Source organism: Watersipora subatra, chromosome 9, assembly GCF_963576615.1.
Source record: "Watersipora subatra chromosome 9, tzWatSuba1.1, whole genome shotgun sequence".
Classification (NCBI taxonomy): Eukaryota; Metazoa; Bryozoa; class Gymnolaemata; order Cheilostomatida; family Watersiporidae; genus Watersipora; species Watersipora subatra.
Genome location: NC_088716.1, coordinates 47,940,838 through 47,960,871, shown reverse-complemented (window position 1 = coordinate 47,960,871; position 20,034 = coordinate 47,940,838). Strand labels below are relative to the sequence as shown.

The 20,034-nt window shown below is 35.9% G+C and overlaps 2 protein-coding genes across 4 annotated transcripts in view; one reads left to right on the top strand and one right to left on the bottom strand.

Annotated features, from left to right (window-relative positions):
- The first annotated feature begins 380 nt into the window (after window positions 1–380).
- Window positions 381–14,504, top strand: LOC137405439 (sulfotransferase 1C2-like). The gene is made up of 6 exons (XM_068091701.1): window positions 381–552; window positions 1,291–1,346; window positions 5,685–5,867; window positions 7,343–7,504; window positions 10,543–10,612; window positions 14,125–14,504. Exons 1-6 carry the CDS (start codon window positions 381–383, stop codon window positions 14,238–14,240), a joined length of 759 nt encoding a protein of 252 aa, XP_067947802.1. The 3' UTR covers window positions 14,241–14,504.
- A 960-nt stretch (window positions 14,505–15,464) lies between these two features.
- LOC137405437 (sulfotransferase 1C2-like) overlaps window positions 15,465–20,034 on the bottom strand; it is a 28,313-nt gene continuing 23,743 nt past the window's right edge. For 2 of the 3 annotated variants that reach the window (XM_068091697.1, XM_068091698.1), the window contains 3 exons: window positions 17,994–18,143; window positions 16,278–16,353; window positions 15,468–16,066 (listed from right to left, as the gene is read on the bottom strand). In XM_068091697.1, the coding sequence (XP_067947798.1) occupies window positions 15,951–16,066; window positions 16,278–16,353; window positions 17,994–18,143 (342 nt within the window). In that variant the 3' untranslated portion in view covers window positions 15,468–15,950. Of the gene's footprint in view, window positions 16,067–16,277; window positions 16,354–17,993; window positions 18,144–20,034 lie in introns of all 3 variants that reach the window. The other variant, XR_010979758.1, reaches the window with a different exon arrangement.

Here is a 20,034-nt window from a genome sequence, read left to right as displayed (position 1 = left end):
CTGTATTCCCCTTAACTTATAGAGAAATTAGCATAAACATGGACCATAAACTGACTGAAAGTGATTAGAAAAAAAAGTTTGTTTCTACAAACCGATAATACAACAGCTACTGTACAGTCATTAAATTAAAAAAGTTAATGCTAGTGTTTTTCTTGTTTAAAGAGCCAAAGAGGTGAGTTTGAAAATTTTTTGGAACGGATTAGGCAATTTAAGTGTATTTTACTGTTTGCGTAGCATCAAATCCATGTAATGTAAACTTTCCTGGAATGCATTACTTTTGGTTTTCAATCATTCTAAAAAACTACATATGACTTATGAACCCAAGTCTATGTCGGTACGTTGTATACTTAGGAACTCATTTCATGTGGGAAGCTATGATGATGTTACTGAAAGGTTCAGCTGACTACATCCAAGGGTCAAAAGCTCTTTTAATGATAGATGTCTCTCCAGTCAGCCTCAGTATTAAACCATTCCCTTCACCACGAGTCCTCAACACTCACTACAGGACTGACGTCCTTCCAGCGGAGTACAGAAAAGCAAAGACTGTTGTTGGTAAGTGGTCTATCATCAATATATATCAATTATATATTTAGTAATAGTATTTTCACTTTTTTGCTAACAGCATGTTTTGCACCAAAAGTTTTGGAAATATCTAGATTGGTTTAATACCTGTAGCTCATGACAGATCGCTCAAGACAGATAGTTCATGACAGACAGCTCATGACAGATAGCTCATGACATATAGCTCATGACAGATAGCGCATGACAAATAACTCATGACAGATAGCTCATGACAGATAGCTCTTGAATGATAGGTCTCAAAAATGACTCCATTTAAAAAAAATTTGCATGTATTTTTAATTTTTGTGTTGAAATGTCGTTTTTACCCTTTTTTTTGTCTACCACTTTACTACAAACATTATTATCTGTTTTCCATTTGTCTTGCATATTTTCTTTTTTGACATGAAATATTATATAAATATTTGTAATAAAACAAGAAATCGTAGGATCTTACAAAGTATGCTAAAAAAACAAATACACAAACAGGGATAGACCGCAATATATTTTGATAGTAGCACAAAATATTGTGAGCCAAAAATGATAAGATTCGACTTCTGAAACTAATTTACTTTATGAAATAATTCTATTTTTATAAATTCTGTACACATGCTGCCAGAAGTCGTCTAAAGACTTTTGTAAGTGCAATGAAAGATGCTGCTGGCTATCACCTACATAAATGCTTCACGTTTCCATAACTAAACATCTGTATTGTCATTTCTATGTTTGTAGTGATGAGAAACCCCAAGGACACATGTGTTTCGTTCTACCATCTTTACAAGAACATAGTAAGTACCTTGTTGATTGTCCCTATCTAACACAACACTGTTACATTTCAACAGAGGTAATAGTTCAGTACTAGCAATAGCCCCAACTTATGTTGAGGGCATCAAGATAAATTGATGCCTCGTTGATAGCATCATTTTATTTTGATTATTTTGGTCTTTCTATGCACAAGTGTCAAGGCCACATTATACATTACCTTCAGCATAAGTATTCAAAATAAAGTGCTTAGCTGTTAAATCAAATAAACAGGTAGGTATGTAGTTTATAACTTTTCTAGTAACAACAGCATGTAAAAATACTGTTTTCTGCACGGCTGGATGCCTTAAGGTTGGTTCACACTATATCGCAGTATCTCGACGTTTCCTTTTCGGCCTTCATCGTCGATTATGTGAACCATGAATTGATGGCATTGACGAAGCATCGCGGACACGTCGAGAAAGTTTGCAGCTGTCAAACTTTCCCGATAGTTCACGGAGCATCGACGACAGCACGTGTAATGTGAACCATTTCGGCGAAGACAATCCGCAATCGCGGATAGCGTGGTTTCTGTTTATGATAGTTGCTGCGGGACTAGTATTTGGCTAAAACGTGGGTCTGCAGTACGATTCTTCCGAGCGAAATTAAGACAAATAAATATGGAAGCAACCGACTGCGCCAATATCAACCAGGAACAGCAAATCAACGACGAGGAATTTATGGAAATTGTAAGAAGTTACAGAGCTGTGTGGGATAGAGGCTGCTCAGATTTCAAAGATAGAAATAAAAAGGGTAATGCGTGGATAGAGATTGCATGAAAGACTCGATTAGAATTGCAAGTACATGTAGCTATTACCAGATATGGAACGCTGCAGACTAAATTCAGTCGATATTTAAATAAGAATAAACCGGCATCAGGCTCTGGCAGGAAATCTGTAACATTTACTTCTGAACTCGAGCATATGTGATGGCTGGCTCCATTTATCCAGACAAAGTATGGGACGTCGAACAACCTACAACAACAACCGGCACGGACAAAAAGAAAGCTTGACATCGAAGAACAATCTAGCACAACAACTACTGATGGCAATCATACCAACCTTTTAATAGAAACATCTCTTTGTGCTACCTCCACATCCACCGAGGACGCCATAGGTATGTAAAAAGTATGAATGTGGGAGCAGTTTTTTATTGTGGCAATATTGAAAAAAATTATCTTTGTGTATGGTAGAATGATTAGGCTTTCTATGCTGCATAGTTATCTGTTTTAGAAGTGACAGTTCTCGGTATTGAGACCTGTGCATCGACTTCTCTGACAAAGTTTCGGAAACCTTAAAAAGCTAATGTAAAATTATGCCATGCCATAGTAGAATGTTTAGGTTTTTCCATTATCGATTTGATTGGTTGTCAGAATTTTGCTTTGAGAAATAGTCAGAAATTATTTTTTATTTGCTATTGTTAAAATGATACCGATGTTTCAGCAAGATATGCTGACAAGATATACTGAATTACTTGGACAGCAGAATATGCCACCGCCACCACCACACACATATTACACCTACCAGCATCCTTCGACACCATCCATCCTCCCGGCCGCATTCCATCATTGTTGAATCCATCCACAAAACCTGATGGAACATATTTTGTGTTTTCAGTTGAGAGTAGGTAATTATGCAATCAGGTCGTAGCTCTTATTATAACTCCACCAAGGTTAAGTCGACCTTAATAGGGCGATGAAAGATCCTCCATCTTGCGGATAAAATGCTTAAGGTATTTTCAATCGTGCGACGAGACCGAGATAGACGATAGTTAAATACCTGCTGCTCAGTTGTCAGGCTGCGCCTACTATAGGGTTTCATGAGCCAGGTCTTTAAGGCAAATATCTCGTCACCCAGTATATAATACGGAGTGTCCACCTCATCAACAAGTGCCGTCTCTGGCAGAAAAAGTCTGTTATTCTCTAACATGTCATAAAACTCACTCTGGCTGAAGATACTGGCATTATTGTCTTTGCCATAATGTCCTATGTCAACATATGTGAACTTGTATTGTGCATCGCACATGGCCATTGGTACGGTACTGTGAAAGTTTTTGTAATTATAATACATGGAACCTCCAAACTTGGGACACTCCAATCTCACATGCTTCCCTGTAACAAAATATAATGAAGGTTGTGCAAGTTTAATTGTGCTTTAATTCTTGACAACATTGGCCCACACTTAGTACAGCCTAGTCTCGATCCTATGGTTGCTGTTGAGTGCAAAGGGACAAACTATCAACACTGAGACCACCACCTGGAGAAGTTGTCTGTTTGTAGACATAGATTCTCAAAGCAGTAGTGTGAGTGTTGATAGCATGTGCACTGTACAGCAAATTCCGAGTGAGCAGAGCCATACAATACTCTCTGCTACAATGAGTAGTAAAAATATAGCATAAAGACAGAAATCAAAATGATAAAAATCACGCCTTTAAAAAAATCTGACATTACAGATACTAGAATGGATAGTAACAAGGCTTGTTTGTTTATTCCGTTGTTGCTGTAAATCAGGACTTTAAAAGGCTACTTCAGAAGAACTGATGCTTATCGTCTAGGGCACCAATCACATGAGGAAAGTTCCATGTTTCTTCATATTTACTAGCAATATGACTCCACTCCTCGAGACAGGAAGGAAACTTGAAGTAAGTCGCTCCAATTCTATTCCATATGGACTCACGTGTGTCTCTGATAATTTCGGGGACAGTAGAGGGGCCCAGCTCAAAATTGAAGGACTGGCTGTGTTGTGAATCGCCAGTAGCCAAGTAACGCAGCGTGACCAGAAGTTTCTCCTCAGCAGAAATACCTTTTCGGAATTTACAGTACCTCAGTTGAATATCTTCTCTCACTAAGGTGAGCAGATGATCGAATCGTTCAGGTGACACGCGAGTGTATCTACAACAACAAGAACATGGATTACTGGTTACTCTGATTTCAAGCATATAACTATGAAAAGAAACTGTTTCAAGCTTGCATGGTACAACGGATCAAATATGTCATGTAATTGGGGATGAAACTCCAATTACTGGCTCATATCACAAGTGGGCTGAAAGTTGGATCCCACAAACGTAACGATAATGGGTGGTGACGGTTTTTGTCGTAAATAACTTGATTATAAATCACGCCTGAATTTTTTGCTTGATGTATTGCTCTGCTCTACTCGTTGGACTAGCAGGAACCAGACACGTAAGAAATTTTTTATACTGACTCGTTTTGTTTATGATAATATTCTTGTTAGGCCTATGTATATTTACTCACCGAAAAACATTTCACGGTTTTCATTACGCAATGTATGATAGAGTGTGCTAAATTGTCCTTCTTGATTTCTCCTCTTCCAGGCTGGACGCACCCACCATCTTCTTTTATTCCTCCTTCGGGTGTAAAGCTCTGCTACTTGCTGCTGTTGTCTAGGTCGGTTTCTTCGTCTGAGCAATGCTAAGACAAGTACTTGTCTTAGTTTTAATTTTCTATCCATCTTCAACAAAAGCGATCACTCTATGCGTGTGGTACTAGCTTTTACTACTAAACCGAAACGCAAATGTTTACGTGTGTCTCAATGGTCTGTTATGAATTAGGTCACGCCCATCGCTGATGCTTCGGTGACCGCGTTATATATGAGAACGTAATGTTGATGACTGTTCCCTGATACAAACGCGGATGGGTTTGTGCTAGTGTGAACATTGTTATCATCGACAATCACCGAAGTATTGTGGCATCAACGCCGAAATACGGCGATATAGTGTGAACCAGCCTTAATACATTTTATATTCTTTTGGTATTGATTTCAAAAGATTTATTAACCACCAGTGGCTCGTGTAGTCACTAACCATTGCAAAACATCTATATCTAAAGATAAAACTTTTCCAATTACTTTTAGTTACATAATACTTCACTACTGGATGATAGTGACTCAAACCCTTTACACAAGCTAACACTCGGACAGTTTATGGAGTTTTTATGGGGTTGGAGACTGCTACATTTTTAGCATAACTAATCATTCATTACTATCAAATAGTGTCAATTGGTCTATATGTTGCAGGTAAATTCAGCGGTTGTTAATTCAATTATATATTATTTTCAATATAATTTTTAAAAATAAAAAGCTTAACAATGAAAAAAATTGTTATTGTGTCAGTTTTACACACAATTTATTTGTAATGAGTTTCACTCATGCCATAATGTCTGTGAGAAAATAAAAAGTTGTCTCCTGATGCAGATCATTGCAGTTTTCACCAAAAATTTATAAACTAAAAATGGTCTATTTTATCACTTCTTATTGAAAAATGTTTTAATTCTATATAGAAACATAATTATACTTCTCTTTTTACAGCCAGTAGCAGTGTCAGACGGCGAGCTAAATCCTTTTGAAAACATAACATTCGCTCAGTTTGTCGAGTTGTTTCTCCATGAAAAGGAAATTTTCTATGGGAGATACTTTGACTACATAGAATACATGTGGTCTCTCAGAGATGAGCCTAACATACTTCTCGTTTTCTATGAGGACTTGAAAATGGTAAGTGGTAGGTAAGGTAAAATGGTTGATAGATGTTGATCACCTATTATTCATTGTATGTATGCATTTGTTTTATTTTTACAAATAAATAATATCTGTCTAAACTTGAATTTTAAAACTCTTAAAGTATGAATAAAAATATGTAAAAGTCAGCCAAGTTTACTTCACTTGTTGCGCATGGTCCATCACCAAGAAAAGGTTTACAAATAACAGTGTTCTAAATAGATCATGTTTTGGTGTATTTCACTACGATATGTATTTTACATATCATACATATTATACATACCGTATGTATTGTACATATTATATATATATATCAGTTTATCAAGTTTTAAGCATGCAAGCGACAAAAGACTAATCATTATTTGCAGAAATGCTCAAACAAACACTTTTCCAACCGTATTATGCCAAGTATGCCAGTCAGGACAGCTAAGAGAGCTAACTTTCTCACAAGAATTCAGCTTGCTACTTATATTATACACTACTATTCCTATTTTTTGTTATCACTGTTATTATTATTAGTACTACATTGTTGTTGTTATTATATATCCAATACTGCTACATGTAGATAACATATGTGAAGTAATGCTGCCTAATAAGCATTTAATCTGGTTTTTCTAACAGTATTTAATGTGAAGTCACTCTCTACTACATGCAACATATTTGTTATTAATATTAAAACCAGCAATAAAATCCAGCAATCGATCAAAATTAATGAATTAAAATTTGTTTACTAAAAATTGAAGTCGTGATTTTGCGATGCAGTAGTTTGCAGACATAATAATGCGCAACAGCAAATGCACATTGTTTTTTATGAGGGAAATGTGTAGCTAAAGCTTTTATGTGTTGTCTAGCAGAATTCCCGACGTTGCACAGGTATTACAAATCAGCTTATAAACAATGAGAGGTAATGTAGTTGCCTGTCACTTCCTATTAGCCTGGCACACTCCCAACGGATAATTTGAGTAAGCTTACTAATAAGAACTAACTATACTTGCTCTCGCGATGGAGCGTGCATAAAATTAGACCACTGTTCTCCATGACATTGCGCTATCACGTTGCGTCGTAACGGAGAGCGGTAGCATATTTGCACCCATAAAACGACATATATTGCCTATGAAACCATCAAGCTCGTATAGCTTAATTGGTTAGGGATTGGCCTGGAAAACGGGAGGGTCTGATATCGAATCTCTCGTGATATGGATTCTGTATTTCAAGATATTAATAGCTATACGTAGCTGGAAAAACAGGCAAAGTTGGAGATATATATATAAAGATGCAACAATATAGGCTGACAACTAAATAACAAATTTTGTTTAATATCAACTAGAAGTTGCTTATCAACCGCTTGTCACATTGTCGGACTAATGAAGTTTTAGCTTTGCTAAAAAAGAAAGACTAGCAAAATGTGCATCATAATTAGAACCTGTTTTCTCCTTTTAATTTTTGACTAATTTAATGTTAAATTTTTGCAGAATCCTCTCGATACCATCCAGAAAGTGAATGAGTTCATGGGTACCAACAGATCACCAGAACTAGTGAAAGAGATAGCTGAAGCTGTAAACTTTGAAAAGATGAAAGTAGGAAAGACAACAGGACCTCCATCTAAAGAATCATTGGAGATGCTAAAATCAATGGTAATATAAAAAATTAAATTGTGTAGAAGTAACAAATATAGAAGCTAGTTTTTGTATGAGATTACTGGAAGTTGGTAATGGTCCACACTAGTTTTTAATCACATAAACGACCAATAGAGTTTGTGAAGCGGGGCATCTCACCTTCACTAAACTTCTGCATGTCACCTTCATAACTACTAAAGTTCTGCAGTCTTTCACGGTGACTTCCTAGCACTTTAGTTTTAAAAGAAATCGTACTTTGTACGAGTGTCAACTTCTATTCACACAAGGGATACACATCATCACCTTCAACATCATCAGAAATCCATCAAGATGGAGATGATTGTTCTATTGGTAATGGTTTTCAGAGCATTGCTCTAAAGACTGGCTGATCTCCAGCAGTTTGTCAAGAATATTAGCTTTATGTCTTGCCACTTTCGGTTTCTCTGTACTACATCCTTAAACCAAAGTTGAGGCCATCTCCAAATTTAAGATTTTGAGCAAAGCTGTGAGTAGAAAAATCATTGAGATAAATAGCCTGGTTCCTTCCTCTGGACATTGTCAATCCTTCTCAGATTCTTCTCTATCCCATCCATTTTTGTATATTTCTCTTTATTTGGGACTTCAACAATCTATGATATTTTTTAAGCTTTTCGTCAAGAACGCCTAAAGTTTCTTCATCCATGTGTATGTCATGTTCATGGTTCGGCTTCATATAAGAGGGCAGGCAAAACAACAGCACGGTAGACTTTACCTTTGACTTTTGCTGAAACGAGGTGATATTTTCAAGGTCTCTCCCTCAATTTAGAGCACAAGCTACATCAGCCTTTCTCATGCAAAAAATGAGCTCACTCTCTAGCTGGTGCTGTCAAAAAGTATGACCCCCAATACTTACAAAGTTTTAGACTGTATTATGTTCTCTTTTTGTATGTGAATAACAGCGAGTGTTCACGTAACTGTGAGATTCTTAACTGGTTGAGAGAGGCACTCTGTCTTTCAAATTGTAATTTCTGAGCTGAAATTTTCCACAGCCAAAAAAATCAGTCAGTTAGTCGTTGCACACTGCTGGAGTCATAAGCAATCAGGCAATAGGCATCAGCAATCAGCATTTCCTTTATGATCTTCTGGCATGTTTTCCTTCAAGCCTTCAAATGTGCAACATTGAACAAGCCTGCATTTTGTCTGGTCTGAATACAAAAACAGCACATGCTATTTTTAGAAACTATTTTTAACATAACCAAAAGGTAAAGCAAGAAGAGCACGTGTGCTAAAACACGTCCTTGTTTTACACCATTTGCAGCCTCAACTTCTTTGGAATTGTTCCCTCTCTGTGCTACAAGGGCTTTCAAGCCTCCATGCAGTGAGTGTTGGTACAATGTGTTTATTGATACAATTCAAAAATATATCAGAGAGTATCATTCTAGCAATGGAGAGCAAATATATATCTTCGTGAATATTCTATATATTAAATATTGACACTATATCGATATCTCTCAAGTCCTGAGACACATTCTCATCTGACCAAACCTTGAAAATCAGCTGGTGTAAGTTTACTATCATCTCTGCCCAGTTTATTTTCAGATTTCTGTCAGACTACCCCATTTTCATGAAGCTCAAAATTTTTTTGTATTACATCTACTATTTCTTTCAGGTTTGGGGCCCAGACAAAGATGTGTCCTTATGTCTCTCTTCAATGGTGTCAAATTCTCACTCATTAATCTTAAGAAATTGAGAAATTAATCAAACTGATCTCAAATTAGTCAAGGATCTTGGATCTGTTTTGTAGTATAAGGTTAGTACCATGGTAGAGTGGAATCTAGACCTAAAGCTACATATAGACCTAGAGCTGTAAGTTGAGTAGTCTCAACTTACAGCTCTTTCTAGATCCGGCTCTTGCATTGAAGTCACCAGCGACAACAACTTTATTTTTTTGTAGACCTTAAAAAGAACTTGTCGCAATTGGCTACGGAATTATTATTCCTTGTTCTCCTCCAGATCTATTGTTGTTGGTGCAAAAACACTTAGAATTGTAACAAAAATATCTTGAGGCAAATATATCATCCTTATCCTATCACTAATAGGTGAAGAATCTTCCTCTATATTTACCGAATTAGTGAGTTTTGAACAACAAAGCCAACTCCGAATTCTCTGCATTCTTGTTTCTTTTTGCTACTAAGAAAGCGTATATCCATGATGCACTAAATTTGTATAATACCGTTGACAGGCCTCACTGATGGGAGTTATTTCTGCGCTATATACAGTTTTCTCGCTATGAGTGCTGTCTGTCACTCAAGTCTACTCACTCCAGCGCTATCAAACAGAGCTCTCATGTTCATTTCTGCAAGAATAATTTGTTCCTGCATCCTAGCTTACTTTTAGCTGCAGTATGGAATTGGAAATGATCAGTGTGAACATTGTTTGTTCCGGCAGGCTTGGTGTGTTTGTCTTCTAATCATATTCACCAAAGAACTGCATGCAATAGCTGTCTCTAATATGGTTTGAAGTAAAACCAGTTATCGCTCTCTTAGATTCACTCTCTCGGCATACAATAGACTATAGTATAGCAGGCAAGGTAGGCTTCAGTGGTTGATCAGAGGATCCGTTTGTCGATTTCTGTCGCAAGGTTATCACACCCTCATTTTGAACCGGTCCACCTCAGATTCCTTGAAATTGATACAATGTTTGTTTGGTCAGGATAGACAGATACCCCACTGCACCTAAATAAATTCAATGGATTGCCCTCCAAGTTGCGTGCATCTCCACCGGAGACAGGTTGTACTGAGCTATACATTTGCCGGTAGAAAGAGCTGCACCTGACCTGTCCGGCAACAGCAACTGCTTAACATAGCACAAACACTTTCCACAGTACTTACTATCATACATGATGGCTTATTTCTGATGAGCTACTATGATAGTACTTTTTTGGTTTTCAGTGACAGTATTTTAACTCAACAGTACTATTACTGTACTGGCACATCTATGTTGATAATAAGCTAGATAATTTTCTGTACATTTTGATGTCTACAGCATTTCTATACACTTGCTTGTTTTTGTTCAAGGTTGGACCTAAAAACCTTGAAGAGACTCTTACAAAACTTAAGAAAGCAACTGTACGAATTTACAGAAAAGGTAATATACGATTAATGGTTTGTTACTGATTCTAAAATCCCATAAACTGAACCTCATAACATTGTGGGTTGTATAGTCTTAAGTGTACAATACAATAAAGTGTTGTTCCTTTAGTATTTGACAATTGGTGTTTTGGTGCAACATGTTAGTTAGTGAAATTATTTTCTTGTGTTTAAACTTGTTACATTGTAACCTATTCAATTATAATCTAACAATACATATTAGACTACAACTTATTGATATAATGAGAGCATTTAAAGGATGTGCAAAATCAACAATTAATTACATTCTAGATGAAATTCAGCTTAAAACTGTCACTATAACAGATCTAAGGGGTGATGACGACGTAGTGCTACTTGTCAATGTACAATAGATTATTAAAATTTGAATAGCAATGAATGTTTAAATTAGCCTGTTGGTGACAGTTTTAAGTCACGTAAAATAGGAAATCTTTAAAGATTCTACTAAAATAACATGTAAAAATTTGTGTTAATTTTCAATCAGTTGTAAGTTTTGCTGGCATTTAGCTTGCTCCACTAGTGGTATAAAATGGTTGTGTTTGTGTGTGCAACAGGCTTGAAGTCTTCAGCAATACAAACTAAAGATGTTTAGCTAAAGATATACCGATTTATTGCTCAGTTATAATATAGTAAACATAAATAAGATTTTTTTGTCTAAGGTAGTATGTATATCTTTTAGTTTGTACATAAGCTGACTAATGGAAACATTTTTGAGTTGACGATGCTGATTTAAAATAAAGTTGTCTGCTCACAATTAATTTTACAAATAAACACTGAACAAGGCGCCAGCTACCTATTTGACACAATTTGTTCATTTGCAGTTAAGCATTTTTCGCTTTTTTTAGTCTAATTTTTAAAGTTTTGCAACAAATTAAATTATTTATTACTAGAATGGCAGATATCAAGAATAATAATGTTAGGCTTATAATCTTTATTTGGTGCATAAGTATAATTTAATAAGACTAGTAGAGTTCTATTATCTTTAAACTTCATAGATGTGTTGCGTCAAAAAATTCGATCAAATTAAATAAAGACCAATAAAAGGCTAAAACATCAGCTACAATTTGATATCATTTTTGTCTTTGTAGACTAGCCCTGTCTAGAGGTATAAGCATTTGAATGATGCCATCTTTTAAAACGCTCATATTCAACCGGGTGCTTCATTCGTGACATAACGAGTGATACATGTAAAAAGAGTCCACGAGCAATAAACATAAGATAAGATCTTTTTTTTAGCCAATCATCAGCACGAAAATTTTATATAGGTCATAATAAATATTATCACTCATAAAACCCGTTGTCTGTGATCTCGAAGTTAGGGATTTCACTCTATCGTTAAATCGCACTGACATCGGTATTTACTAAATTAATTAACATTGTTAATTTAATTAATTAATCGACACGCTTTATTGACGAACAACAGAATTGTAACAATGCTTCCAGTTCCTGTGAAGGCGACTCTGAGTTTTCTGAGCATCAGGTTGTTAAAGTTTGGATCAGACAGCTTATAGTTAGAGCTGACAGGCATCAGCAGTGTTATGCTGCAGAGGAAGATAGGAGAATAGAGGTAAGTTTATCTTTTACTTTGAGTTTCCTATAGATAAACATGTACTGTTGTGTTTAAATTCAGATTATATTTCCCCGTTTGAGACTATAGTGTAATTTCTTGTGCACGCATGCGAGATACGGATGCACAGTGAGTTTTTGACGGATTCTTTTTAATCTATAGCATTTAGCAATACAATGGCTTAGATTGATGAACAAGTGTTAAATACACTAAAGGCAATAATTTTAGTACTCATGAATACATTTACTAATTATTAAAATTATAACTTTTTGCTATCACTAATCATCGTTTCATAATTTTTTTATTGTTTCACTTAGCTATAATATTTGCTTCAAATTTTCTTTGGCAGTTTTAGCTAGTGAATTAGATTTATGATTAGACTTTATGTTCACTTCTCACTTGTAGAAAGTGAAGAAAATCGATTGATCAATGCACATCTTTAACTTCCAGAACCAAAGCTATGAATCGTTGGCTTGGCGTACTTATGCTTTTGTTAAACATTTATTCATTTTTAAAATAACACTCGCAATCTATCTAACTCCCAATTTGAAAGCTTTCAGTAGATATGCATTAGACTGACATATCTACGAATGACATAATATAAAAATATTATATTTATTGCATTTGTTTTATTGATTACAGGATGTTTATGTGATCCCACCAGCGGATAAGTTTTTTCAGTGTGGAAACTGCCACAAATGGAAAAGAGAGACTTGAATGTATGCTGCATAAACCATGATATGTTTTGTTTGAGTTTGCTGCAGTAGATGAATTTGTCCTATTATATGAGCTAAAACTATGTGATTGGCCGCAACTTAGATGAATATTTTTAATAAAAGCTTTATGCCGCAGTAAAAATTGTTTGGCTTGTAAAAATTATATAATAAAATAATATTGTTGAAGATGATGCAAACATGATTTGCAGAACATTGAATACATCATAGCCCCGTTGCCACCTGTGCTGAAATCTTGTCTGATGGATAGATTTATGAAGTGTAATCAGAGCTGTATTGACAGGTACTTTTGCATAGCTCAACCATTTGTTTAGTACTTGAATCAGCTGATCAAATGTGACCAGTGAATTTGTTTCTACAAATTGATACCAATAATGACTCGATAATATTGACCTTACATGACTTTTTAGGGATGCAGTTGGTTCCGCCATATATTCGAACATATTCTTTTCAAAGACGCTGCTTATTTATTTTACTTAGTAACTAGTTCCCGGTGTGGGTAGCAACTAAACTGTGCCGATACAAAGACCTTATTTTACTTAGTTTGCTTGACATAATTACCGTAGACCGGTAGAATTGGTAGTCGGTTTTCAGATGTTTACACAGCATTTAGAGGAAGCTAATATGACAAGTTTTTAATTTCCTTTAAAAAGTTTGAGACATTTATAACAATGTAACTATAGCTGGATTAAAATTTTTATTCTAGCCAACATGAGCCAATACAAAATACAATATATGCCAATAGATCCGCGTGAGGCTAGACTTTTATCGCAATAGCCGATGTGAATACGAGAGATAGAGACAGGTTGTATCACTAGTTACATCATTTTGGGCAAGTCTGGGCATGTCTTTTTTTCCTGAGTGCTTTTACCGCGATCAATCTTTTTTATTTTAATCTTCAAATATTTTGACAATGAGATTGCCTAACACAACAAATCACATATCAACTGATAGACAAAAATTCCTTCTTTTAAAATCAAATAAAGTTTGACCCAATCACATCTTTAAAAACTTCCTAGTCTCTGCCTATTGACCTGTTAGGCATTGATAAAACATTTTAAGGCATTTTAAACTTTGCACACTTATTATTTGCCATATTGTCTTGAAAGCATAGATTAGTCTGCTATTAATCTTTCCGGATTATATTTGTATGTTATTATTATGCCATTACATAGTGTATGCATTTTATAGGTGTCATTGGAGACTGGAAAAACTATTTCACTGTTGCGCAGAATGAAATGTTTGACAACTTTATGGCAGACTGGGAAGGTGGTAAAGATATACCATTTGTGTACACCCAGGAATAAATTATTTGTCAAACGCAGTTTACCATCACCTAGACAGTGCAGTCGTTTATTTACTATTCTAAAAAGTTGCAAAAATGTAAAAGTTCTTTACTAACTTGCTTTAGAAATATTCTGTGTTGTTTTTTCAAATACTATACATTATTTTGATCTATTTTGATGCTTTCTGAAAGTTTCATTAAATATTTTTATATAAAATATGCACAGTTATGATTTTAATTCTATAAAGTTATGTACCATTTATCATATATTATGCTTATTGTGAAATGGCAATGTTATTTTGGACTTAAAATGCAATTGAACCGTCTGATTGCCTGTACGCCACAAGATGGCTGTATGGCACAGGATGGATTCTGTGTCTGTATGGCACAGGATGCCTGTAGACAGGCTGGCTGTCCTTTAGACATTAAGTGAGTTGACTGACTATTTAGCAGATGTTAGATAAAAAAAGTTAATTGTAATATATGCAGAATTACCAATCATATCTAAATGTATTAAAAGTCTGCTAATACTTCATTAAAGCAGCAACCTGCTGCCATGCTTGAACACCTGACACATTCACGTCTAAACATTCTGAGAGCTAATCAACTAACCCACGCTAGTTTCAGCACTGGTCTCCAAATGCTTATTGACGCTAGTAGTACCACAAGTCATGTGTGAGATATCATCTTTCTGATTTTCTAGGCTCATCTCGTAAATACCAAAATAGCTAATGGTCAAAACACGATGAATGATACACTCTACTAAGTTTATACACTATACTTTGGTACTTCTCCATTTTATGTCAGCCCTCATCTCCGGCACTCCTATTATCACATTTAGAATTTTAGGCAGTCAACTCTGGTGCAGTTCCTTACCTCTCACTACACTATCATCTAACTCACACTATGCTGCTCTCCGTCACTGTAGCTGATGTGTGCTGGTCCAATTTTTGTGACTGTTTCAATCAATTTTTGCTTCAAAATGCCTTGTTATCCAGTCTTTGTACTGCAGCCTACCATTGCTAGTTCTACGCTTTTGTTAGTTTTTAACATTTTTTGTATATAAACTAACTATATATGTCTCATCTTTATAAAAGTACATTTAACTCATAAATATTATTTTAACTTTTCATTATTTCTGATAGTAGTAGTATTTTATTGCAATTATATAAAAAGCAGCATAAGAATTGTTTTGTTAGAGACACCTATACGCTGGCAGCCAGTACCACAATATTGTTAGGTAATACCTATACGCTGGCAGCCAGTACCACAATTTTTAGGGATACCTATACGCTGGCAGCCAGTACCACAATTGTTAGGGATACCTATACGCTGGCAGCCAGTACCACAATTGTTAGGGATACCTATACGCTGGCAGTCAGTACCACAATTGTTAGGTAATACCTATACGCTGGCAGCCAGTACCACAAGAGCAACAGATAAAAGAGGCAACTTTTATTCAAGTTCCTCTAAAAACTTAGTTCAAACTAAAGACAATCTTTAGCCAACTTTGAATTCCTATAAATCTGCAGCTTAATGAGGATTTAAAACTGTGAATACTTCATACTTTTAATATTTGAAATATATTGATAATTGGTGAATTTACAAACTCACATAATATTATATCGCAGTGAATTATGCAAGACATAAAATAGAACATTGGCGTGTGTCTTAGCTATACCCTACTGAGCCACACTGAAAAAACTCGCCGAGAGACTTGTTCAGCATAAACTCAGTTTTGAGAATATTTGAATGGGATGTCTTTTCCAGCCTCCCAACCTTTCAGAAAAGAATCGAAATGTTCATTTTGGGCCACTGTCAAGTGATTTTTCCAATCTCCAATACCACCTACAATATAAATTATCTGAAATTTACTTTTGCCAGAGGAACAACAATGTAAAATTTGTTTATTATAAATTACTTTGAATGGTTTTGGCTGACATCTTAAATCATCATTATAGCCAATAAACAGAGATAATTCTATAAAAAAGCAGTGAACTCTGCAAGGAAGTTAGTGAAGACCTGAAACAACTGATAGTGAAAATCACTTTTGAGTCACCTTTTCTGTAGATCTGAAGAGTTCCAAGTCTCAACTTTTCAAGGATTGCTTCAGGATTCGGGCTTTGGGTTTTCATCTGAAAATAAATTCCAATATTATATTGTAGTACATGTTTTATTATTCATGGCATCACCACTAAAAATAATATATTTTGCTTTCAAGGATTGCTTCAGGATTCGGGCTTTGGGTTTTCATCTGAATATAAATTACAGTATTATATTGTAGTGCATGTTTTACTATCCATGGCATCACCACAAAAAATAATATATTTTGCTTGGACATAACTAACTGACATTTAGAGCTATAAAGCTGCCTTCTAATGGCACGCTTCATGCACCGGGTTTCCATGCTTCGAATGAATTCGGAGTTGACCTCTGCCAACCAATTCTCACCTTACCATTTCAACGATTCAGAGCTGCACCATTTTTCAAAGACTAGCCATGTACTGCTCAAAAAAGGACTTGATAAAGTGGACTCGCTTTCAGGCCGTGGTCACTTTTCAATTCACGCTTCGCACCTTTATTGCACGCACTCAGCCAAGATAACTGATCAGAATTTTTTATTATTAGTAATATTAAAATCTCTCTAAATTAAAGAACAATAATAGAATTTACTACTTGCTATACAGTTATTACCTCACAAGGGACATGAATGACAATCGCTTTTAGTAAGGAGGAGGTCAGCACCAGTGCAGTGGGAATCTGTACAATCGGTAGGTTCAGCTATTTAATGAATAAGGTAATAAAACAAATGAAAAGATAATTATTTCATAGCGGTCATACAAGCAACCTATCATTGGTAATAGTAGTTAGAATATACCAGCGTGATGAAGTGCGCTGAATTTTTTATTTTTACTGGAGAGAGCTTAACTGGGTATTATCGATTCAAATTTATCAGCAGTGGGCATTTCTGTGATGTCAAATAGTACTCTCAAGTCAAATGACTTCACAAACGTTTTGCGAAGTGAAATGGTGTCGAATCGGTTCGGATTTTACCATTTCTATGAATCGGAGTGGAAGAAACTCCAAATCAATTTGAAGCATGGAAACCCAGTAGTAGAGTGGTGGACAGGAAGAAGCATAGCTTAATGCTTTTTTTACACAAAACAAAATGTAAAACCCTGATGTGACAGAGCAGCATATCCTACAAACTCACTCGGTCAAATAGTAATCTCTACGAATTTAACTACATGTACATCTAGACAATCAGGTCGGCAGAGACAATAAAACCACAATAAGCTAAGAAAAACTTTTTGCCAATCTTAATGATGGTGTAAACAAGTTCTCTGCTAATTTTAAAGAATTTGCTTTTAGATTGTTCATCTACTGCAACTCCTGAACAATAGGCTCCTAAATATTTTAAAGATGGCTGAGTGTGATAGTTCAAAATGGTGGCCGACTCATGACAGTTCATGATGGTGGTGCAGTCTATGAAGAGAGCTTCTCACTTTCACTGCTAATGACTATATTACAGTCTTCTATACTGGCTCCCGCACTTTTTAGAAAGAATTGTACTTTGTATGAGTGCCTAACTTCTGTCTGCCCACACAAGTGTTACACATCCTCATCAACATCCTCATCAACATCATCATCTGTATGGATGATGAATGTATGTAGTATCGCTAAAAAGCAGACTACAGGTATTGAAGTCACTCAGTTATTTTCCTATCTGTTTGAGCCGAAATATTAACTAAAACCGATCTCTTTATTAGCTTACCACTGCAATCATCTCCTTAGACGGAGGTCCTGTTGTCTTCCCTACTTTCATCTTATCAAAGTTTACAGCATCAGCTATTTCCTTTACCAGTTCTGGGGATCTGTTAGTACCCATGAACTCATTCAACCTTTGGATGGTATCAATAGAGTTCTGCAAATGATGAGACATTTATGAAAGAGTAAGTAGGTCAAGTGATGTTCAACATGGCTCCTGTAGCAAAGTAGGCCAAAGATTTTGCAAAAACTGGAGAGATCGCCATGGATTATCATCAGTATGTGCAGAATTATTCTGTGATACTGCAAGGTGGCTCAGTGGCGCTGTGATCGTGCTCTTGCCTTTCAAGCCTGGTTCCCATATTGATTGTGAAACCCGGCGGTAACTTGTGCAGCAAAACGCTTGCAACACTAGGCGGCTTCCGTTCACATATAAAACGGCATTGCTAATTATCGCATAAAATGTTCGCTCGCCATGCCGTTTCGATGATGGTGACCTTCACCTGTACAGTGCATTTCGGGAAGGTTTTGCCTGCGGCTTTTTGTGAAATTTGAACAGCATTAAACTCTTGCGTTGACCGCCGGCAACTACCGGCGGTGCTCGACAGTACCCGGCGAGTAGGTCCATATTTGCGGTGCTGTCGCCGGTTCTTTGCGGCGTATGTTTGGAACCAGGCTTTAAGTCAAATATCCGGCCTTGATTATCGTGCGAGGCAATATTTTTTCCTTACTCACTTAGTGCGGCTTCAAACAGATGAACAGACACGACTCTTATTATAGTAAAGATTTTTTCATTTTTTTATTTTAAATGCACTCAACTTAACTTCATGTAATTTCAGTGATTATGTTAAAGTTTCTTACTACAATATTTTAGTAACAGATAGAACTTTAATGGCTATGTTTAGATGGCCACCATCTGACTAGCTATTATAAATAGCTGACATAATGCTATGGGCATGCACTGTTTGTTATCAGTTTTTAGGTACATTTATAGCTAAAGCTTTTGGTGCAGAGCTTTCGTCAATACCATCATAAGAAATGAGCCTTAGCGTGCATTTTACCTGCCTTTATGGAGAGCGGAGTTATGACCATTACCAAAACTCATAACTGCACATTGATAAGTACTCACTGACACCCAGATGTAAATTGCGTTACAGTTTCAGTAAATTTTGCCTAGATATTTATGTAGTTACATTAGTAGTGCAGTAGTAGTGCATTAGTAGTGCAGTAGTAGTGCATTAGTAGTGAAGTAGTAGCGCATTAGTAGTGCAGTAGTAGTGCAGTAGCAGTAGTAAGCATGTCACAGTCTTGTAGTAAACTGTGTAATGCATTGTGTACGTTTACTACTGCGCAGTGTACAGTATACATGTACATGCAGTACAACTATTTTCTACTGTACAGTAAGCGGTATTGGTGCGGTAGCCGTATTGCCTACTGCACAGTATCCAGCTCTGGATGCAGTGAAAGTGCTGCTAGTGCTTATTTTGAAATGCTATGTGCAGTAGGAACTTTTGTGATACATTGTACATCTATAACAACACATTTCTGTGAAAATCAATTAAGAAATAAAGTACTGACTTGACTTTGACACAATCACAACACCATTGCCAGATCGGAATAGTGTTCCTACTTCAGCATAAATAAGTACACAAATTGATCATAATGAGCCTGTTGTACATTGTATATAGTTAGAATGAGCGTACATTATGGTTTTGATAGTACTGTTCATAAGAATAAAATGCAAAGAACCAATTTCAACGGAATGGTGATAATGCTCGACTCCCTATTCTGAAATGATATGGCTTCATGTAGTTCATATATCTATCATCTATCTATATATAAATCTCAATGTTTGTCTATCATCTGTCTGTCACTCGTGTGTCCAGTTATAGCGATAAAGTTTTAGTAACAAGAAATCAACTTCACACTGGATTTGAACTTGCTACATTCAAATCGCAAGTCAACAAACAAGAAGGCGTAACCTCAAGGCTAAGCTGTTCTTATCATTTCCATCGCTCTTACCATAAACTGTATATCCTTTTTGTGAT

What these genes read in the sequence shown, in the direction of transcription:
- LOC137405439 (XM_068091701.1), top strand. Translation starts at nt 381, where the DNA reads ATGTTACTGAAAGGTTCAGCTGACTACATCCAAGGGTCAAAAGCTCTT. An exon ending in TGGAGATGCTAAAATCAATG is followed by an intron (nt 7,505 to 10,542) that starts GTAATATAAAAA and finishes TTTTTGTTCAAG; the next exon opens with GTTGGACCTAAAAACCTTGA. An exon ending in TGTACGAATTTACAGAAAAG is followed by an intron (nt 10,613 to 14,124) that starts GTAATATACGAT and finishes TGCATTTTATAG; the next exon opens with GTGTCATTGGAGACTGGAAA.